At 51.0% G+C, this 21,687-nt stretch overlaps 2 protein-coding genes across 7 annotated transcripts; one reads left to right on the top strand and one right to left on the bottom strand.

Annotated features, from left to right (window-relative positions):
• Positions 1-407: 407 nt before the first annotated feature.
• On the top strand, positions 408-18,945 carry rnf32 (ring finger protein 32). 4 transcript variants are annotated; one of them, XM_049749024.1, is made up of 10 exons: positions 409-611; positions 693-727; positions 1,084-1,170; positions 1,614-1,845; positions 1,952-2,094; positions 2,188-2,345; positions 2,421-2,529; positions 3,961-4,152; positions 4,368-4,600; positions 18,801-18,945. In XM_049749024.1, the coding sequence occupies exons 3-9, from the start codon at positions 1,156-1,158 to the stop codon at positions 4,593-4,595; spliced, it is 1,077 nt and encodes a 358-aa protein (XP_049604981.1). In that variant the 5' UTR covers positions 409-611; positions 693-727; positions 1,084-1,155; the 3' UTR covers positions 4,596-4,600; positions 18,801-18,945. The 4 variants fall into 4 exon arrangements, with proteins under 4 accessions (XP_049604984.1, XP_049604981.1, XP_049604983.1 ...); XM_049749027.2 differs by lacking the exon at positions 18,801-18,945 and having other exon boundaries at positions 408-611; positions 4,368-4,860; XM_049749026.2 differs by lacking the exons at positions 409-611; positions 693-727 and having other exon boundaries at positions 1,025-1,170.
• On the bottom strand, positions 4,722-21,675 carry lmbr1 (limb development membrane protein 1). Of its 3 annotated transcripts, XM_049749018.1 has the most exons (17): positions 21,430-21,671; positions 19,841-19,913; positions 19,626-19,665; positions 19,232-19,371; positions 18,793-18,896; positions 14,552-14,678; positions 14,399-14,467; positions 14,270-14,334; positions 14,032-14,104; positions 12,400-12,489; positions 11,489-11,565; positions 11,306-11,383; positions 8,385-8,458; positions 8,128-8,218; positions 7,468-7,534; positions 6,201-6,362; positions 4,722-6,114 (listed from the first exon to the last, which is right to left on the bottom strand). In XM_049749018.1, exons 1-17 carry the CDS (start codon positions 21,490-21,492, stop codon positions 6,029-6,031), a joined length of 1,479 nt encoding a protein of 492 aa, XP_049604975.1. In that variant the 5' UTR covers positions 21,493-21,671; the 3' UTR covers positions 4,722-6,028. The 3 variants fall into 3 exon arrangements, with proteins under 3 accessions (XP_049604975.1, XP_049604974.1, XP_049604972.1); XM_049749017.1 differs by lacking the exons at positions 8,128-8,218; positions 8,385-8,458; XM_049749015.2 differs by lacking the exons at positions 4,722-6,114; positions 6,201-6,362; positions 8,128-8,218; positions 8,385-8,458 and having other exon boundaries at positions 6,731-7,534; positions 21,430-21,675.
• Positions 21,676-21,687: the final 12 nt, after the last annotated feature.

The raw sequence follows: 21,687 nt of genomic DNA, 5'->3' as shown, positions 1-21,687 counted from the left end.
GATGACAGTTGGAAGAATGCAGGAGGGGTCTTGAGCCCCATCTTCGTCATATCTTTTAAGCGTGATTATTTACTTAAAACAACAAGGCAAAGCCCCAAGTCTGGCAGGGTTGGACGTCGAGGCCTTTGATTGAGCCCTGGGCTGGAATTCTTTGCTAATAAATTGTTCCGCGCCTTTGTCTGCGGCATTAGCGCCAGTGGTCTCCGTTTTTCTTGCCCTAATCTCAAGAATGCGGCAGCCTCTTGAGAAGCTCGCCGCTTTCCTACACCCGCGTGCGTGCGTGCGTGCGTGCGTGCGTGCGTGCGTGCGTGCGTGCGTGCGTGCGTGCGTGCGTGCGTGCGTGCGTGGCGTCTCGGCTTTTGTTTTCTTAGGACGGATTGACAGGCCTCACCGTTAGCCGTCTTGCGCCTTGCGCCTGAGCACATCAGCAGCGCAGCGCAGCGCAGCGTCAGTCAAGGGTGCAAAGTGTTTCAAAAAAGGGTGGCACGCCGCTCTCACTCGATATTGAACAAACTTTTCATCAAGAGCTTTTTGGTCGGGGGTGGGGCCGTAGCTGTTGCTGCTGCTGCTGCCGCCGCTGCTGCCGCCGCCGCCGTGGACGCTGTTTGCGTGTATGAGTTTAGATTTTTTTTTATTTATTTATTTATTTATTTATTTATTTATTTATTTATTTTTCTTTCTCCAATGTGAAGGTGACCTGGGAGGGATCCCTGAGCTCACTGCACAGGTATGAGCAGCTTAGCTTTGTTCTGACGACAGCTGGCCGGGTGAGTCACATTGACGAGCCAAGCCCCCTTTGGTCAGGTTCCAACTATGCACTGACACCTGCCTGACAATCAAATAATCATTATCGAGACATGGCACCGAGTACCAAACTACGGCATTTATTTCCACAAATCAAAAATACATACACGAGGGGAGAATAGCTCGCTCCTTGATATGATGCTCACTTACAAAGAAACGTTCTCCAATACATATTGATGATGAGAATATGGATATACGCTCCATATAACTCCCAGTTTGACCGTCTTATTGGTTGACTTTGGATTCTTTTATTTTGAAAGCGCTTTCTCTTCGGCTCAGCTAATCAGAAGCGGTGAAAGCGTGACAAAGGGATGGCTACCTAGCAACCGCTCCAAACTCTGCGCTGATAGGATGGCAATGAGGAAGGTTGGTTTGGCTTTTACCTCGAATTGATTTTGTAGGGAAAACAAATGAAGAGTTTGAACAAGTGGTGGAAAAAGCCTCGCGTGTTTGTGTATCGCTACTAAAACTTTAGCTTTAAACAAATATGTCGGATACTCTGTACCGCCAGTGGGTTTTTGTTTCTTCCCCTTGGCTGCATTTCATGAATACGATGCAACGTGCGTCGAATTTCAGTAATATCAGACATGATGCAAGTATCATTTTCCTGTGATCAATATAAAGTTTGGAATACTGCTGAAACCATTGAGCGATCAACTTCTCGAATCAGGAATCACTTTCGGTGTGACTTTCTTATTTCTTACTGAAACGTTTGCTATTGAGGATAAGCAGTATATCAAATGGCTGGCTGGATGGAGGGAGGGTGGGAGGTCTGAATGTGAGCTTGCAAATGTTTCTCCATTTGACAGGATTCCAAAGTAAGCAGCAGGTTGGTGATCACCTCGGTGGCCCTTCAGGATCACATCACCAGGAACCTTCTGGAAGCCAACTTTTCACTTATGGACCCGCTGCTGACATTCAGGAGCAAAGCGCACGCACTTCATCACGCAAAAGAGAGAGGGATCCGAAAGGATGTTCCTCGGTGCCTCGGGGAAGAGCGAGAGTATGTGCTGGATCCCGCGCCGCCGCCTCCAACATTAGGTACGTAGGTGGCTTGCTAGGGATAAAAAAAATAAATAAAAAAAAAAAAAAACAACCTAAACTCTACAATTGGAGCCAATGTGTCATTTTTGTGTTGGCTGGCCAGCTCAGAGGATGGGCTTGGTGGCCTTGCCCCCGGAGAGGCTGAGCGAAGATGAGTGGACTGCGGTGAAGGCCAGGTGGCTCCAGCGCCGGGAATCCGAGCAGCCTTGCGCCATATGCAGAGAGGCCTTCTGCCTTCTGCCTCAGGTAGTTGTCTTTGTTGCTTGTCCATTTGGAGACTTTTTAGAGCCACTGTTGGTCGCTCGCTCGCTCGCTCGCTCGCTCACTCGGTCTGGTTAGGTGTTGCTGTCGTGCTCGCACGTCTTCCACAAAAGCTGCCTGCGGGCCTTCGAGAGCTTCTCCGGCCGCAAGCGCTGCCCCATGTGCCGCCGGGAAGCGTACCAAACGCGAGTCATCCACGAGGCCGCGCGCCTCTTCCGAAACCGCTGCGCCACCAGGTGATTCATCTCATCTGGTGAGATCGCGTACCTGTCAACTTGTGTGAATAGTTGGTGATGTGACTCTATGTTCAGAATTCAAGCCTTCTGGCGAGGCTACGTGGCCCGCAAGCGCTACGAGAACATTCGGAGAACCGTCTGCCCGAAAGACAAGCGTCTCCGGCGCAAATTCTTCGAGGCTAAGGTGAGATTTGGATGACATGGTCACAATCGCTTTTCTTATGGGACACATAGATGAATTCTAAATAAGGAACTGAATTTCACCATGGACAAATGTTGCATCACAGACAGACTCTCTGACCCCAAGTGCTCGCACGCACGCACGCACGCACGCACGCACGCACGCACGCACACCTTCACCTGCGTTCACCTTCTGGAGCCCCTTTGATGCTTTGTGAACTCCTCCATGTTTGTTCGCTAATACGGAGAGAGTTTTTGTGTGTTGTGTCAAACAGTGTGAACATTCCAGACAAAAGCACAATGCCTCCCTCCCTCCCGCGCTTGTTTGGGTCTGCCGTTCCTTCATCGATTAATGCCTTGTGTGTGTGTCGACTGTAGTGTTTGGATACTTGGCCCAGGGAGCCGCGTGCGGGTCACATTCTGACCCGTGTTGAATGACGGCGTGGCCTTCAAGGTGCCTCGTAGCAACAAGGGAACATTGCCACCTAGTGAACTCCACCGGGGCCTCGGAGGCGCGTACTTCTCGATTGACGCGGTTAAGCAAATCACGTTTTTGTAAAAAAAAAAAAAAAAAAAAAAGTCAGGCCTACTTTCCAGACAAGGTTTGGTACGACTCCACACGTAACCAACAGGGCACATGGAAGTGGCAGACGAAGCGCGAGTGACAAGTGGACGAGGACTGTCCCTGGCGTGGCCCTCTTGTTAAACTCCGGCATTTACTGAGTCAATTAAGTGGGCCGTGACACATTAGGCCCCGCCCAGCGACTCCTCGTCGCCCGTCAGTCACCGATGTGATTCAGCCGTGGTGTGAGTGGACATGCGATTCTCGTATCTTTTGTCACGTTAGGGATGATCTTCAAGAACACGCCACTGACAAGTCATTGGGTGGGTGATTGGTGGGGGCGGGGCGGCGGGGCCGGGATCTCGTTTGCTTAGCTGACTGTAATGCAAACAGGCGTGTCGGTGCCGGGCCGGGCCGGGCCGGGCCGGGACCTGCGCGAGCGAGCCTTTCCCTGGCGATCCAGCAAGCCAGTCGAACGGAGACAATCAAAGGAAATGGCCAATAAACGTCTTGAGAATACAAATCTGACTTTTTCCAATCCCGAGTCAACGCAGCAAGGCTTCTACGTATGTCTTGCATGACCTTTGCCCCTAAAATGTTCTTGTGGAAGGTCAGTGGAATTCATCACAGAGCAGTTTGCTGGGTTGTCTTGGTGACTGACACTTTTGCAGCACATTGAATGATGATCAATTTGCGTGTATTCCAATAGACGACGTGACCGTGTGTTTCCATGTCTCCCTCCAGTGTCTTCCCATTAGTCGTCCTTCATGGCAATACGCAATTCCACGTAATTAGTCTCGGCTGGAACACACGGCGCCGCACGGCGTATGACGATACGCCGGTCGTGCCGATCTAATGCTTTCTTGTCATCAGCTGCAGGAGCTGAGCGACGGCTTGGTGCGACGCTGTCGCACCGACGCCGAAGCTTTTCTCAGCGATATCGACCGCTCGCTGTCATCGAGCCGCCGAGTGTTCCGGCAGCCGGAGAGAGAAAAGCGCGTCGCCGAGCCTCGGGAGGAGGACGAGGACGCCGCCGCCGACGACTGGGAGCGCATACAGCGTCAGGTGAGGGGAGAAAGAAAGAAAGAAAGAAAGAAAGAAAGAAAGAAAGAAAGAAAGAAAGAAAGAAAGAAAGAAAGAAAGAAAGAAAGAAAGAAAGAAAGAAAGAAAAGAAAACCCACAAAAACCATATTTCCAGACACAACACAGAGATGATGGTTCATTGAGCCAACGCGTGTGCTTGTGCCTGACCGCCCGCCCGCCCGCCTGCCTGTTTTCAGGTGAGCCAGCGAGGGGCCGGCGACTGCCCCATCTGCCTGACGGCGCTGTGCCACCCGGGAGCGGCGCCGGGGTCGTCTGCCTTCCGGCTCCATCGGCGGCGCTCGGTGCTCCTTTCCTGCTCGCACCTCTTCCACCAAGTCTGCCTGGATGCCTTGGAGGCCTTTGTGGCGGACCGCAGTCCCGCGTGTCCACTCTGCAGGTCCACCTACCGCAAGAAGCTCATCTGAAGCAGGTAGCGACACCTCGGCCCGGTTACAGACAGGGTGGAAAGAAAGGAAAGGATGTCGTATCGTTCAATTAGCCTCGCTATTGCGCTATTGACGTATCGGAGTCCGAGTGCATCACAACGGCCATATGCTTCAACTTTTATTTGCAAACACAACAAATAAACACACATAGCTGACTGAGAAACTCTTTTAAAAAAAAAAATACATTCACAAAACACGTAACCCTCCTCGTCCCCTTTGCATCTGATCATTTGTAGTTTTCAAATGGCACGACTCTACTTGACCAGCAAAAGTATTTCAAAAAGCAGATCTTTGGTCCTCTTTTGCATTTCACATCCAATTTGAGCTGCATATTTAACAAAGTAGTCCCTGCCTCAAACAAATTGCATTACAGTATGCACGCACGCACGCACATACACACGTTCCCACGTGCACACGCACACACACACACACACTCACACACAACTTCCTTTTTTGACATCACGAGTCGTCATGACAACACATCCTTAGTATATGACACCGTAATGGGTCAGCGGCTTTTACAGGCCTGCCGGCTGGCGACCGTTTCTATGACAACATTGACGGCGAACAGAAGAGGGAGGGAGGGAGGGAGGGAGGGAGGGAGGGAGGGAGGGAGGGAGGGAGGGAGGGCGCGTCGTACGTCGCTGGCTTCAGTCTAACCTGGCTAGGATCACAGTGGAAATGTGGAAGAGCGACTCAAAAGAAAGAAAAAGAAAAGACGCCACCTTTAACGCTAAGCCCGAAGAGACGGCGGGCTCCTCGTTTAAGGCATTTCCGGTGCTTCCGCGGACCGAGGGTGACCCATTGACGCCACTCCAAGCTGCACGCCGTTTTTGTGCATTTGATTGCTTGCTTGCTTGCTTGGAGGCAATATGTCCACATTGCTTGGTGCGCGCCCACTACCTTTACTTCCAAATAATGCAAAAAGAACCATTCAACATACTATATACAAGTCAATACAGAAACAGACAGTGCCCTTTTTAGAGAGGGGACTTGGGGGGGGCAAAATAGTCCAAAATGTAGAGCACCTAAAAAGTTCTATCCAATGACATCATCTGGCGCAATTTTCCATTTGATACCATTTTGAATCGATCCGCCTCCTGGTTTTGTTGTTCAGGTTTACAAAATATTGGAGCCAGCCAGCTCATTTTTGGGGGGCCGCTTGATTGGCCCAGACAGTGCAGCACCTGATCTAAACTTGACCACTTGGTGGAAACCTGGCCAAAGAGACCTTTCTCCATCTCACTCCTCAGCCTCTTCTGGGCTGTGTCCCAACTCCCATAAAGTAGTTAGAGGACGGAATGTCACAAACGGCCCTCCGCTTTCATTTGATGGCGCTCGGGTTCATGGAGTTGAGCCGCCGAGCCCTTTCCCTTCCCTTCCCTTCCCTTCCCTTTCCCCCGTCAATCCTTTCACAGAGTCTTCTGATGGCCGTTGGCCGAAAGCTTCCCCGATTCCGGGTCCGTGGGGCTGTGCGACAGTTGCAATTTATCCAGACCTGGCCAGGGATAAGAGATAAGGGATGAGAGACATTGCGTGGAGTGGCGGCGGCGGCGGCGGCCACTGTCCAGTGTAACTTCTTACCTAAGGCCTTGAGGAGTTCCTCCCGCACGGCCGAGGTGAACTTCCTCACCAGACACAGCGTGGTCACCACGGCAAACAGCATGTTGTACGACAGGACGATGTAGAAGTTCCCCAACCAGTTGAACCTCCCGAAATCTCCCAGCAGATCGAACCTGGTGATGCCTGGCGACAGAAAAGCCCGGTCGTCGGCGGCGGCGCACGTGATTAACAGCCTCTGCGCTGCTTTGGAAATGGGCGAGTTAGAGGTGACTAAGCACTGCAGTTATGCAGGAGGACTCATCGGCCCACAAAGAGCTGCTTAGGACGAATGAAGGTGCGGTCGGTCTCGTTCAAACTTGGCATCCTGGCAAAAGTGGACACCTTGATGAGGAAAGTGGGTCGTTACACTAGGCTGGTCTTCATTGGCCGTGACCTTGGACTCACTTACGAGGCACGCTCGCACAACTATCTTTCTTGAGCAGAAGCGCTCCAATAACGTTTCCTCTCCGTCATCTGAATGCAGAAATGAGACTGACTGAGGGAGGGAGGGAGGGAGTCGTGTGACATCTTCATAGCCTCTCTGGTCAAATGGATTGGCCGATCGATTGGGTGTCTGCAAAGATCTATTTACAGCCACAGTAAGCACTTGGGAGGCATCAAGGACCTTTAACAAAATTGCCTGCCTGATGATGGGGGACCCCAGCACATAGAGCTTAGCGCCGTTGACTTTCTGATTCTTTTGGCCTGACCGCCAATTCATTTCAACTTGCTGTGCAAATCTAACGGTGGGATAAAAGACCACAGTCAGGCCCCACCCCACCCCACCAATCTTTTCTTTCTTTCTTTTTTATATTCTAAAATTTGACTCAATCTCGGGCAATGGACTTCTTCTGACAAAGCACAACCTGTTGATATTTTGTAACGCTTCCAAGTGAGTCACCGCATGCGCTCGCTCGCTCGCTCGCTCGCTCGCTCGCTCACTCACTCGCTCACTCACTCACTCACTCACTCACTCACTCACATTATTTGAACAGCTGTGCTTTGCACTCAGCATGTTTATTGGTACCTTTGTAACGTGAAAAGTCCCGCCTCTGTAAATATTTCTTTCTTTCTTTCTTTCTTTCTTTCTTTCTTTCTTTCTTTCTTTCTTTCTTTCTTTCTTTCTTTCTTTCGTTCGTTCGTTCGTTCGTTCGTTCGTTCGCTCGCTCCAGCACTCCTTTCATTTGCAAGGTCACTTTGGGAAGCATTAGGAGAATTGAAGTGTGACTGAAAGAAAAGTGTAACTCACCTAATGTCCTGGACATCACCGGCAGAGCTGAACTCAGCACCAGGATGGACACGCAGCATCCGATAATCTACCAAACAGGACAGATGCATTAGTCATAACTAAGCGTGTCCAAATCAATTGACAACTCATTGATGTCACTTTGACTCATGGATTGATGTGCTCATTGGTAGCAAACAAAGCGAGGCGGGCGGGCGGGCACTAATTGACGTGGCCACACACATGCTCGCTCGCTCGCTCGCTCGCTCGCAGCACTTGATGCTTAAATAGGCTTGGCGTATTGTACAGTTGGTGCCTGTGAAGTTGCTCATTACCAGGTTCTCTGTCCTTTCACCGGAGCCTTGCGGCTAGTTAACAAGCCTCACCACTCCCAAACTCATTACCAAGTGAATAGGTGGCACTGTGGCCCAAAAGAACCCACATCCTCTTGGAGGTGGAAAAAAAACAAAAAACAAAAAGACAATTCCAACCCTCTGATGTACAAGAAAAGAGCTTGCACTTTGACAGTGTTTGCGCAGCCCACAAACAAATATTGGAGCCATCGGCTAAAGCCATTGAGAGGCCCGGAGGAAAACATTTGGGAGCAGATGAAACGGACCTTTGGAACATTCTCAGCACCCTTGCCCCCACTTCACCCTGACCCCGACCGAGCCTGCTTTTTACCGTTGTCATGGTTGTATCATCCTTCCTGGGCGTCAGGCCCTCAAACAGGCGCAGGCTGTAGAAGCCAACCACAGAGGAAGCCATCAAATAACTGCCGACAGTCAAGGAGAAACGGCAACAACAAGGACAAAATGCCCAAAACCAAGCAGGTTTTTGTAAAAGGTGATGAAGCGAGCGGCGCACAGCATGTCTTCCGGAAGGTGTCCTGAGGGAGGGGGGGGGGGGGGGGGGGGGGGGGCAGCTAGCGGGGGGGAGGCAACAGGATGATCTCCAACACGGCCTGGGCTGCACCAAAAGTGGACAGAGAGGTGTTCCCGATGCCTCCTCGCTCCTGGAAAGGGAGGAAGGAAGGAAGGAAAGGAAGGAAAGGAAGGAAGGAAGGAAGGAAGGAAGGAAGGAAGGAAGGAAGGAAGGAGCGAAGGAAGGAAGGAAGGAAGGAAGGAAGGAAGGAAGGAAGGAAGGAAGGAAGGAAGGAAGGAAGGAAGGAAGGAAGGAAGGAAGGAAGGAAAGCGCAAGAACTGGATCAGTCATTGTAGTCACGCATCAGCAATCAAAAACATGCGCGCAATTTAGGTGCAATTGACATGCACATGAAGATAAATGCGGTGAAATCAGATACGGCCGACTGAAAACGTCAACAGAAATGAGAATGTGCCGAACCGGAAGATTGTGCAAAGTAAAGTTGCACCCACCGCAAAGATCCCCCCCCCCCCCCCCCCCCACTTGAGCGGCGAGCCAATCAAAATCATGAATGGAACAAGATGAAAGAGGTTCCTTTTCAAATGGCGGGCCTGTCGTACAATACGTCAACAGGTGTTTGAACAAAAACAAAAAAAAATCTTTTGCTTCAACTGAGCGTTGGGTCGGCGAGCGTGCCAAAAACATAAAAACAACACAACCAATAATCCAGCGCCGCCACCGCCACCGAGGCTTTTCAAAAAAAAAAAAAAAAAGGAGACATCCATAGCCTGCATTGCTCCAGTCAGTCACTTGCTAAATATTTGCTTTTTCGTTTGCATTTGCTCTTTGGGAGGAACACTGGACAAGCAATTCACACGGATGAAAAATAGAATGACATCTTTGAGCATACCTACGGCTCGGGAATATCCGTCCGTCCGTCCGTCCGTCCGCCCGCCCGCCGGATAGAATTATGAGCTTTGTGACGGCGTCAATAAAAGGTGCCAAATGACAGCTTGCATAAAAGTCCAGCTCATGGCAGGCAGGGCAAATTCACTTCTGACTTAGGCTTCACAGGTCCAACTTTTTGATTATTCTTTCTAATTATGTTTTATAGCTTTCTAGCCACCTTGAGTGTCATTATCTTGATTTGTTTGGTGGAGGGGAGGGGAGGGGAGGGGAGGGGAGGGGAGGGGAGGGGGAGGGCTTGGGTCTGGCAGGTTGTTTCATGCCTTTTTATGCAACTGTCATCCCTTGTGAGCTCACTGCAGAGCCATCCGTGGTGCAGTGCTGTTACACGGGGAATTAGCAGACACCATGTGATGTCATTTATTAATGGAGGGCAGGAGGGAGGGAGGGAAGCTTGTGTGTGTGCGCGCGTATGCCGAGGACAGCAAACTTTCTTTCAAGCTGTCTTTTGGGCTGATGACGGGGGGAGGGGGTCAATGGGGGCAGGTGGCTTAGGGCGGTGCGTACCTTTGGCGCTCGTCACGTCAACGCATTGTTTGCAGACAACGCCAAGGTTCGGGCTACTAATGTCATCTGTTACTTTGCGCAAAAAGGCATCAGTAGCGCTCGACGTTATCCATCCGCTTGCTTGCTGTGTGATTTACGAGAGCGGGAGCCGTTCCAAATGCTCCTCCGCGCCATCATTCACAGGAGAGAAGATTTGCGTTATCTGCCCCGTCAGAGCTTCTCAAATTTATGACGGCACAATTTGTGACTGAGTGACATTTGATTTCACTGATGCTATCTAGAATGCTTTGAAATGTGACAGTGAAGTCAAACGCTAAATTGCTAGATGGTATCAACAGCGCCTCCGCTGGCTGGCCAAGTAGCCCACTTGAGGAACGAGCGCTCGCTCGTTGTCGCATTGTGGAGCTCGGGCTGGCCATGTCGCTATGACGTCAGCAACCATGCGAGGGAGGGGAGGGGAGGGGAAAGGAGGAGTTGAGCCCGCAGCTAATAGTCCACTTAAGGAAATACAGTGTCAAGTGTTGGACTAGCCTGCAGTAAGAATTTTATTAGCCGCTCTTAGTGCTTGTTCATCAGGCTGTAAAACAAGGTGTCCTCTGACAGACTTTCCTCCGCTTCCTCCTCTCGCCCTGCGTCCACCTGCTCGCTCGCTCGCTCGCTCGCTCGCCCGCCCGCCCGCCCTCCCGCTGCTTCATCATGGCTAGCGTCATGGCGTTTGGCCGTGTCGCCCGCTCAGCATGGGTTGTCGGGAAGGCAAACATTGACAGGGCAATTCCATTGTGCTACATAACAATCAGCCACATTTGACTTTCCCACAGTCCGGATCTCTTTGACAACGCACTCTCTCGGCCTCTTTGCATCATTTAGATCCGCAGATAAAACGGGCAAAAGTTTAAGGACACGCCTCTTCACTGATGGCTTGCATCCTTCGGAGGAAAAATGTTCCATTTGGATTCCGTGTCAATCAAAAGGCAATTAATACTTTACAAGCGGCTTCCAGATGTTCTTCAAGATGTTTCTGCCTGTCCGTAAAGTGAATAGATGGAGAAATCCGACGCACGATGTTGCCCCAGCCAAGACAAGAATGTGACCGCTCGCGCGCGCGCGCACGCACACACTTCTGTCAGTGTAGATAAGAGCAGATAAGGGCAGTTTAACACACACACGGCATGTTAGGCGACGATGAAAATCTCCCTCCCGAGCTAGCGCGGCTCTTTCAGCCGTGGCGGACTTGAGACGTGCCGCCGCGTGCGCTGCCTTTTTCTTTTTGCAAGTGCTGCGACGTGCCTCTCAATGAGCTTCCAAAACAAAACCCAAAAGAAGTCGGGGCCCCGATTAACATCTGCCTGAGGCTTTTCTTCCGAGCGCGCACCTGAGCATATCCGGAATTTGATTGATGAAGGTGGCGGGTCAGATAGGACCGCTTCCCCATTTTGTGCGTGTGAGGGAGGCTTAAAAGGTGTCACTTTGGCCAAACGCCCGAGCCCTCGTCTCGCTCGTTGAAAATAGCGGAGACGCAAAGTACCGTGGAACCCTTGGGCATGGCCGTCTCGTCCACCAGAAGGTAGAGGATGTTCAGCGCCACCAGAAGAACTGAGATTGTCTGCGGACACACACAAATGAAAAGGCTTTAGACGATCATGGGCGCCATGGGCACCACGGGCACCACGGGCACCGGGCTTAACTGTCGGTGGGCGCACGCGCTCACCGTTCCTGCCAGAAGGATCAGCATGACAATAGGATATAGCAAGTTTTTCTCCCAACCAGATGCTTGCTTTCTTCTCTCTGGAGAAAATGTCAAGTTTCAAAAAGGGATTAAATCAACACATCCTCAAAACTTTTGTAACTATCTTGACTGGATCCCACCCAGCTCCTCACCGCTGGCTGGATCATTAATTCATTGACGGACCAAACCTCAAGCTTGGCATATTGTCAGAGGTGTGTGGTCCACTCTTATCAAAGCCGGCCGGCCAGCCAGCCAGCCAGCCAGCCAGCCTCTAGCCAGCCAGCCGGCCGGCCAGCCAGCCTCTAGCCAGCCTCTAGCCAGCCTCTAGCCAGCCTCTAGCCAGCCTCTAGCCAGCCAGCCTCTACCGCTTTAATGAGCGGGTGGCGCTCATCATCACTTTGTCGTCACTCGTAAATCTCACCTGAGATGATACGGAGTGAAGGGAGGACGTATATTTTGCGGGCCGACACCTTTACGCAGCGGCTGACCGTCACGGGTCACGTGACGAGCCCGCTCAATTTGCGACCTCGTCGCTCTTTATTCTCAAAGTGCGCAAGTTTGCCAGCTGCACTTTATAAGCGCCATCTTTCTAAATGAATGACATCACTAAAAGGCTGGCTACAGTATCAAGTTTGCCAATATCCCTAAGTGCCCCCCCCCCCCCCCCCCCCCCTCGCTGCTGCTGTCAGCCTGCTCCCCAAAAGCCTCATTTATAATATCCTAAAATGGATGCAAAATGATCAGGCAGCTCTGGTCCACGTCCAAATGAGGGAATTAAAAGCAGACGGAGAGAAAGGGAGTGCCGGTCAGCAATACGTATGTTCCCAAAAACAAGAAAAAAGTCCCACTCGATTCAATTCAAACTCAGCCGTGTGGCAAAAATACGTACGTACCCAGTTTATTCTTCATGTTTCTGATGCTGTCCAGTTCTTTCGTGAGTTGATGAGTGAAGCCCGGTCGGGTGTACGCGCACGTGGACGACCCTAACCGCCGACACAAAAATCACATTTGAGCACATCATTGACAGTGAACGGGATCCATTTGTCACGTGCTTTCAAAAGCCAGCAAAGTCATTGTCACGGAATCTTCCCGTGTATTATTTGCGGCTCGCTCGGCGCGGCAGATCAGTGCTTCGTGGGAAGTCCTTAATAGCCGACAAACGACGCAAACAAAGGGCGCTACGGTCTCGTCGCCAAGCAGTAATGGAGCCTTGGCAGCGTGTCAACCGCAGTAGTGACGTCATTCGAGTTAAATATATCCTGCCTTCGACTAGCAGACTGACTTACAGCCAGGCGCGAATGCTGAGCCAGGCTTCCGGCGGCCCGAGTCATGCCACCTAACCTCGCTAACCTTCGGGAGAATGACGGAGGGCGGGGGGGAGGCTGTATGCAAACGAGCACGCCGAGGCAAGGTCGTCGTGTCGCAGAGCATCTGGACCGAGCGAGCGAGCCAGCGAGCGCTGTTGTCTGTACGTCACGCTTTCAAGGACACGGCATTTCTTTTCAATATTCTCCCAAGCAAATCTCCGTTATGTTGAATTTCAAACATGCGTGAGCCAAAATAAGATTGATTTGCTCTCAAGTGGCACCGTAGTTGTTCCGCCCGCCCACACGCTTGGCACGGCTCGGACGTGTATCGTCACTAAACAAACGCTTGGCCTGATGCGGCTCGACGGTGCGTATCTGTCAACACAAAACGGAGGCGGCGAAACCTGCGCAGTGTGTCACGTGAACTTTCCCCGAACTGCGTTTTCCACCAGAAACCGAGCAAAAATGGAGTGGCGGACGGACGGACGGACAGACGGACGGACGGAGGGAGAGGCTCTTTTGAATAGATCAAACGGCTCCCGATAAGACGGAGATTGCAATTATTCTGTGGTTTGCTTCAAAGCGCGGGCGGCCGCGCACAACGCTCAGGTGGCGGCCGTCATCCCGTTTGAAAAGAGCCGCTATCGCGCCCGTCCATCTCCCGTACCTCCCTGGCTGGTGTGAAAAGACTCTTGCTTGTACTCTTGGTTTTCGCGCTTGACTTGATATTAAAGTCGCTTTTGGAAGGGGGCCAAAACTTCCTGCCTCTTTTCAAGGAATTTGCAAACATAAGAAAAGGAAATGCAGGTGACCGGGCACACCTTCCCAAACTTCCTCCACTTTCGCTTTGTAGCAAAGTCGACGCGGGAGGGAGGGAGGGAGGGAGGGAGGGAGGGAGGGAGGGAGGGAGGGAGGGAGGGAGGGAGGGAGGGCGCGGCAGGACCTCCGCCCCGTCTTCGTTATAGATTTCAGTGAAAAGTCAATTCAAACATTTTTTCTTGGTCTGAGAATGACAACGAAGAAGAGGGCCTTTGCCACCAGAGGCTGATTTGCCCTCAATCTGAGCGGGACACCAGCACACGTGTGTGTGTGTGTGTGTCACCGCACCTTCCCCGCTAATTGATTCCAGTGCAGTGTGCTCCATCACAGCCAATAGGCCCTCCCTCCCTCCCTCCCTCCCTCCCGTTTAATGTGCCAACACGTCTCGGACAGACGTACCGTTTAATCTCCTCTGAAGGGCTTCCTCTTGCAAATGGATGCAGTAAATCTGCTCATCCAGGTCCTCCAGGATCTGAAGAGTGAAGGAGAGGAGATGGAAATGGCTTCTAGTAATTAGGCCCCAAGTGGGACGGGAGAGATGAGCGCCGCTTGCTGACGTATTTGTAGTCCGCGGCTGGATTTGTAAGGAGCCCGGCCGGAGAGAGACGAGCAAAATGTGCAATACGCCGCGACCTACCGTCGGCTTGACAAGTAACTGGCCCATGACGGCGAACATCCTGGACAATCCCACCGGAGTGCACACTAGCAAGCAAAACCAATTAGACGGTTCCAAAAGATCAAGTGAGGAGCATTTGAAAGGGCTTACTGAGTAAAAGCAGCCCTCCCATCAGTGAAATACACGAGTACAGGTAGGGTAAGTAGAATTCCCACAGGTCTACGGGGAGAGACAGAGAGACAGAGAGACAAACGTTCTGGTGCTTGACAAGCCATTGAATTTGTGGCGAGCGCTCGCTCGTACCATAGAGCGACTCCATACTGGCCGCGTCGTTGTCGATCAGCGCCGACGCCACCCACACCATGCCCAAGATGAGCAGAGCCAGCAAGAAGAGCATCACAAAGGTCTCCAAAATGCGCGCCCTAATACCCTAAAGTGCACAAACAGAGCAAACGTCTCGCCACAGCTCTTAAAGCATTTGTTTGGAAACGGGCCTGACCTTGACGTCCCGTTTCCTCTCGTCACGCCACACGCGCGACATAAAGGCGGCCCGTGATTGCGTAAAACGCCACACGTATTGCGGCGCTCTGGAAACGGGGCACTGGCAGAGGTTGAAATGAAAAAAGAAAGGCTAGGGAGGGGTGCCAGGTCAGCTACTGTCTGCGATCCAGAGCAGGCCTCCCTCCCAACCATCCCTCCCTCCCTCCCTCCCATCTGGGCCCGATTAGGAGCTCCTCTAGCACCGTTGTATCCTGGGCGGCACAGACGGCGGGATTTTGGGCTAATTTGCCTTTTCCGGGTCACAAACCGCTGAGTGGTTCATAAAGTCTACCTGTTCACACAGAGCCACGCTGTCTAGCGCCGCAAGATAGATGTCAGCTCGGTGGGTAACAAGGGGGGAGGGAGCAAAATTGGCCGCACATGAGCAATTTGTTAGCGGCTAAGAGGGATGGCGCTGTGGCGGCTGCTCAGCATTGGCCAACCAACAGGTACGCAAAGGGGGTCTCCCTTTGAAAGCGCTCATCGGCAGCTAACACTTTGCAAATGAAATGAAGGTGTTGCAGAAAGTGCATCTCCCTGCCAATGCCAATGCCAACGCCAACGGCAACGCCAATGCCAATGCCAATGCCAACGCCAATGCTTTCAGGTCCGCTCTTAAGGAGCACCGAGCGCTCCACCTTAAGAGTTGCTATCCTGAAGGTGTATTCATTCCCTTGAGATAGATGGGCTGGCTCTCAGTCATTTATAGGCAGGCGTTCAGATCATTTAGGGCAAAGGCAACGCTCGTCACCTCCCTCGCTATCATCTCTGCTCTGGTTTATTCTTGTCGCAGAGCTTTCAGCCGGGAAGGCGAGTGAGCTTTCATTTTAAACGGTGCTTTATAAATAGGCAGGTCCCATCAAAAGAACTGTCAACTGGCGGAAGGCATCAAATAAAGAAATAAAAGACAGTTTCTATTCTCAACATTCTAATTGTGTAGCTCTGGGCTAAATATAGGCGCTCTGAAATATTCAGCACGCCCCGAAGCCGCTTGGCTCGTGCTTGAACTGGAGCCACTTTCGAGAAACACAACACAACACGACGTGCACTGTGCACTGTCATATCTGTGACGTGAATGTGTGTGGCTATAGGAGGCGGGCGGGCAGGCGGGCGGGCGGGCGGCTGGCTTTCCTCGCCAGGGAGTCATGGAGAATGCAGAGTTGGCGCTTGTGCTAACTAAGAGAGGGAGAAAAGGCCCCCGCCAGATGCCCGGGGACCTTATTAGCGAGCGCGTGGTTGAAGGGCCGCAATGACCGCTGCCGTGTGGGGAGACGCAAAGCAGAGGAGAGGAAAGGAGAGGACAGAGCTCCGGTTGGCCGGTAGGCCGGCCGGCCGGCCAACCGGAGCAACAGCAATGGCGGCGCCTTCTAAGGCTTCTCCTCTGTTACGACGCGAGGCGCATGGAAAATAATCAGCCTCACGTCGTATCGTTCAAACAAATGGTGTTTACGGTGGCCACAAAATGACCGCAAGCACAACATTTCCATCCACGCCACGCCATCTTTGCCATCCATTCATCAATCAAAGCTCGCACTTCTAAATGACGAAATACGGCAGGTCGTAAACGGACGACCCCTTGTATATTGTCTGCCTTGATGACATCTTAATTAGAAAAAAAAAAAAAAAGAAGCTACTACACAGTTTAGAAAACGACGTCAATCGAGGTGGAGGGGGGGGGGGGGGGTGGAACTTGAGCAACTTGCTTGTTCTTTTTTAAATTCCCGGCTGGAGCTAATATGTTCCCATGGCAACCCACATTGCAACGGACAGCTTTAGGGAGACATTGTGACCTCAAAGGAAGGTATGCAAACAGCGCTTTCTGTTCCCGGCCCAAAGAAGGCCTGGGAAAAATGTCTGCATGTGCAGGAGATTTGAAATAAATATCCCAGTCCCCATTGTGGAGGCGCAACAAAGAGCACGAGTATCTTAGTAACACCGCGCGCACACGGGCTCGGGCTGATGGTCTTTGCTCGCTCGCTGAAACGTTCTCCTGCCCCCCCCCCACAATAAACACACTCCTCCTCATCATCAGCTTAGGATGAGATTGATGAGGAGTTTCTTTAACGGCCAGATGAAACCTGTTGGCCCTCTGCTGGGTCAGTCAAGGGGTCAGACTGATTGCAACTCATTTCAGGATCAAACACATTTCCACACGGCGGCCAGGTCTTATTTGTAACGCGCCACTTTCTCGCGCTTTCAAAAATCATCAGTGGAACCTTGAAAGTCGAGCGGGATGCTAGTTCAAGAACAACTGAATAATCTTTTAATGATGGCTACCACTCCACTCCACTTCATTTTGGATCACAAATGACAAACAGCCCAGGTTAGCGCTTCAAAGCTAAACGATGAGCGTGCGTGCGTGCTTGTGCGGGCCTAGCAGCTTGTTTCTAGTAAACATAGCTCCGAGAGATTCCACTCGTCACGTCTGCAAATGAAAGCCTTTGGTTAATTTCGGGAGATAAATACACTTTGTCGGAACACGCCCGTCGTGCCGTGCCCTCTTCCGGCGGTCGCGAGGTGACCGAAATTCAGTCGAAAGATCAAATTGCGAGTCAGAATTGATTGCGGCCATAAATCTCGAAAGCATTTTCTTCCTGAAAAATGACAAACATGGAATTCTCAGTGGCTGGATGATAATGTGCTATTTCAACAAAAAAAAAAAAAAAAACCCCGCTGAACCCAAGATTGACCTGTGAGCGATGCAGCTCCTCTGCGAGGATTTGAGTACCGGCCGTAAAAGGGGGAGACATTTTACAGCAGCAAATAAAGCTCGGATCATAACATCACAAGTCAGGACCCTTAAGCCGCTCCGATTCATCCTCAATTTGGACAATTTGTTACACTATGAATCACCGGGCTGACACCGCCACCCGACAACGAGCTGAACAGTTAAATCGGTACAAAAAAGGAAAGAAAACTTCCGCATTTCCATCTTTTTCTCGCTGCCGCGTCTTTTAGTGCGTCGTCAAAGGCCACATGAAAAGGCGGACCCGGCCTGCGACATTAGCTGCCAAGTTCATCGCTGGCTTCATTTCCGCACTCAAAAGGGAGCTGCTGCTGCTGCTGCTGCTGCACGAAGGCCGCTTTTCTTCTTGCCATTATTTATGCTTCCAATAGTGGTCGAGGAAAAGGTTCCTGCACTGGCAAATCCCTTTAATCGCACCTGTGAATTGTATTCTTCCTCCTTGTTTAATTTTTGATTTGACTAAAAAAAAAAAAAAAGCATGACTTTGACTTTTGGGGCCTCGATATATATTACACGGACGATGCGGGAGCGAGAAAGCAGGACGAAAAGGCAAAGAGGTCCTCCCTCCCTTCCCGTTTCCCACACTGACCAAATTGCGTCTAAACAAACGCGGCAGCCTGGCGGCTGGCCTGGCGGCCGGCCTGGCGGCTAGCCTTGCCCGGCGGCTCCAGTACGTAGCCATTTTTATGTCCTTTTATGACATAACGCAGGGGCCTTTCAAACGGGATGGAAGTGTATTAAAAGTCCATTTTTTTCCTTCCATTTGGCAAGCTTCTATTGTGCTGTCGTGCGAGTTGCTGCCACTTTATGGATGCTTGGAACACGAGCCCCTGGCCACCCCCCGCCCTCCACCCACCAGGGTGGGGTGTAATCAATTAAACTAGGAAGTTCGCCGAGCCTTACAACTCGATTATTAGCCTCTCCTTTTGAAGTTTTATTTTAGGGGGTTAGCGGGGAGGCTTTTTTTTGGGAGGGAGGGGGGGCGACGAGGAATCAGGCTTTAAATCAGTGGGGCCGAAGCGGCCGCGTTGAAGCGGCCTTATTGCGAGGCCTTGTCAGGATGTGGCGCGGGGCAAAGACCAGATTCCCACTTTCATGGTTAATGAGCTTTGGGTCAGCGGCGAGAGTCAGCGAGAGGGCACGCAACGAGGCACCTGCTGCTGCCGCTGCTGCCGCTGCTGCCGCCGCTGCCGCCGCTGCTGCCACCGTTTACTGTACATGCAGAAATGTGGTGGTTTGTTTTTTTCTTTCCCCCTACCTTTTTAGATCCAGCAAAGCCCTCCGACTCCAGGAAGAAATAGGCGAAGGGCATCAGGACAAAGAGGCAAAGGTTGGAAAAGAGCGACACCAGATTCCACAGACCTGGAGAAAGTCAAGTGATGGCAAATTCATTCTTCACACAAGTATGTCTATAGAATCTGAATTTAGTTTGACCTCTGTGGATTGCAAGATTCACACTCCCCTTTCAATGAATTGTGAAATAACACCCAATCTCTAAAATTGACGATGAGCCTTGATGGCAGCCTGAGACGGGTGGCATATGTGATGGACTCACACGCCCCCTGCTGGCCATTGCAGCACAGAGCAGATGACATGACAGCTGGCCCTCCGGGAGGTCCGATCCATCAGTTGGTCAGTCAGTCAGTTTGAGAGCACAGTTGAAAGGTGTTTGTCAAGCAGGAGCGATGCACACTGACCGTGGATGAGGGAGCCGTTAAGCCACTGGATGTAGTAGTTCTTGGGAAAGGACAGCAAGATCTCGTTGCTGATGATGGAGAAGGGCAGCAGGAAGACGGCGCCGCCCGACACGGCCAGCGTGAACGTGCACAAGTACAATCTGGGGGGGGGGGGCGGGGGGGGGGGGGCATTCTTAATATTTTCCCTCAAATACAACCTTGTGTTACTGTGTGCTTCTCAGAGATAAAACAATCCCCCCATCCTTTATTTTGCATGATTCTGGCATAACTTTGAAGCCCTGGATGTCATCCTCAGAGGCGGTCGGACTGCACACCCTTCCGCTTGAAATTTGCTCCTTCCTAAATTTCGTATCATATTTCTATTGGGAGTGCGTGTATACAATGAAAGACTCACGATATTCTGTTGACAACAGCATCTTCGTCCTCGTGGTCATCTAGAAAACGAGAGAGCATTTTCACACATTTCTTTGTGTTTTACGGCAGCGTCATGCTGCCTCCCGCCGGTCAGTCTTGGTACTACAACAGGTTTTCGACTGAACACGAAATTGCGCGTTTTTCACTCATGTATGGGGTCACGATGACAAATCGGTGCTTCCAAGATACACTTACCCGTCTTCCTTCTGTATCGGGTGATGATGACGTAGGAGACAATGTAAAGTACGGCAAACAGGAGGAAGCATATCTGAAACGGCAACGTGTAGAAGATTTATTGGTGGTGGGTGGTCACTTTGTAAATGAGCCTTGACCACTTTCAGAACACGTTGACTCGTGCAAAAGTCTAAACAAGCTATTCATTTCAAAGCCGGCGTGGCCAAGGGTGTTTATTTAGTCCGCTGCAAAAAGTACCTGGCGTTAAATGAGGGTCATGTGTTTAGCAGGAGTCTGCCTCTTTTGTTTGGAGAGAAGACGTTTGCAAAGTTACTTTCATCACTTCTGACTCGATTTCAAATGGTCATCATATCCTATTACTGTATAGCTCTGACTAAAGGGGAACAAAATCTTTATGACATTAATTAGGCCAACACACATGCTTCTCACTCATAATGTGTTTGTGGAGTCTAAATATGCCGACGGACAAGATCCCGTTCCACATTCCCTCCTCCTCCTGTGACAGAGAGCGAGACGCCACTAATAGAAAGTCGAGAAGCTGCGACTTCAGCGCTTGGCGCTGTGTCAGCATCGCGACATGACTCAGCCTGTGCGATGCCGCCAAAAAACACAGGGGGGGGGATCGGCTGCGCAGAGCTGATAAAGCTGAAAGAAGAAAAACAAAAAAGGACAACACCCTGGCCTGGCCTGGCCTGGCCTGGGCCTGGCCTGGCCCGGGCCTGGCCTGGCTACATGCGGGATAGTCCACACTATCTCACACCTTAACGGGGCATGGAGTCGTAATGGAAGTGGAGATGTGCAGATACACTTTTAGCTTTTTCACAATATGAGCCGTTTTGTTAAGTCACTTTCCACACGGAACACTCAAGCGCTACTTGTACCATGGCGGGCGGGCGGGCGGGCGGGCGGGCGGGCGGGCGGTCAGCCGGGCGGCTATTGAATTTTGTACTCTTCTCGTTATCCCATCAGTTGATGCGATCCACATTGATTTTGCATTGTTCAGGTGAAGGACAGGGATCACCATCCTCACATTCTACTGTAGTATCTGTGACTTAGTGGAAGGATTCTACAGTAACATTAGTCTGCGCTTCCTGTTTCTTACATATATATTCTTCTATATACCGGTGACAACCTGATTACTGGCTGTAATCCAATTTCTGTGACAACATGGACACAGTCATGGGAAAGCCAACAAACTTGAAAGTTATACATATAGATCAGTGTCATGTTTAGCAACTGTGCAGTGCAGTACTCGCTTAAAACGAAATTGCTTAGCCGTTGAGTCGTGTATGTTACAACACAATTATTCTTTGTTGTGCTTCGCATTACACGTATTTTCCTGTTATTAGCACGCTATTACATTTAGAATGAAAACAGGTTCTTCCATTCCATTGTGAGTGCTTGCTGGAATGTGAACGTCACCGCCCAAAACTCAAATCAAATTAAGTACCGAGTGAACATGTTGAAATTGGGAAATTAAGGCCGGTCTATGTGACAGTTCCAGCTATTTAGCATTAGCCCCCCCTTTCATTTTAATTATGAGGACGTCGCTAGCCGCCTAGCGGTCGCTTATCCGCTTCCGTACTCACAATGTACTCTCGGACTTGACTGTGAAAATTCTGCTCCCTGATAGTAACATCGTCTGCTTCCATTCTTCATATTGCAAAATTTCCAGAGGGGCTCCAGACTCCACTACATCGTAGATCAAAGTGCTCAAGGTCTCCCACGCTTTTTTTCCCCCTCTCTCTTTCTCTTAACCCGCCGTGGCTGGATAAAAAGAAGCTTAACGTCGGAGGAGTAGGGAGCCCGCTTGTAGGTGAGAGAGAGAGAAAAAAAGAAAAATACAA

This window comes from Syngnathus scovelli, chromosome 18 (assembly GCF_024217435.2).
Source record: "Syngnathus scovelli strain Florida chromosome 18, RoL_Ssco_1.2, whole genome shotgun sequence".
Classification (NCBI taxonomy): domain Eukaryota; kingdom Metazoa; phylum Chordata; class Actinopteri; order Syngnathiformes; family Syngnathidae; genus Syngnathus; species Syngnathus scovelli.
The sequence above is the reverse complement of the archived record's forward strand: the minus strand, read 5'-3'. Positions and strand labels throughout refer to the sequence as shown.

Excerpts from the sequence above, each read along its gene's own strand:
- rnf32 (XM_049749024.1), top strand. Across the intron at positions 1,846-1,951 it reads GCCGCCGCCTCCAACATTAG|CTCAGAGGATGGGCTTGGTG; the intron begins GTACGTAGGTGG and ends TTGGCTGGCCAG. Across the intron at positions 2,095-2,187 it reads CCTTCTGCCTTCTGCCTCAG|GTGTTGCTGTCGTGCTCGCA; the intron begins GTAGTTGTCTTT and ends CGGTCTGGTTAG.
- lmbr1 (XM_049749018.1), bottom strand. The coding sequence starts at position 21,492 with ATGGAAGCAGACGATGTTACTATCAGGGAGCAGAATTTTCACAGTCAA. Across the intron at positions 8,459-11,305 it reads CCATGCCCAAGGGTTCCACG|GAGCGAGGAGGCATCGGGAA; the intron begins GTACTTTGCGTC and ends CTCCCTTTCCAG. Across the intron at positions 6,363-7,467 it reads GGTGATGTCCAGGACATTAG|GCATCACCAGGTTCGATCTG; the intron begins GTGAGTTACACT and ends TTCTGTCGCCAG.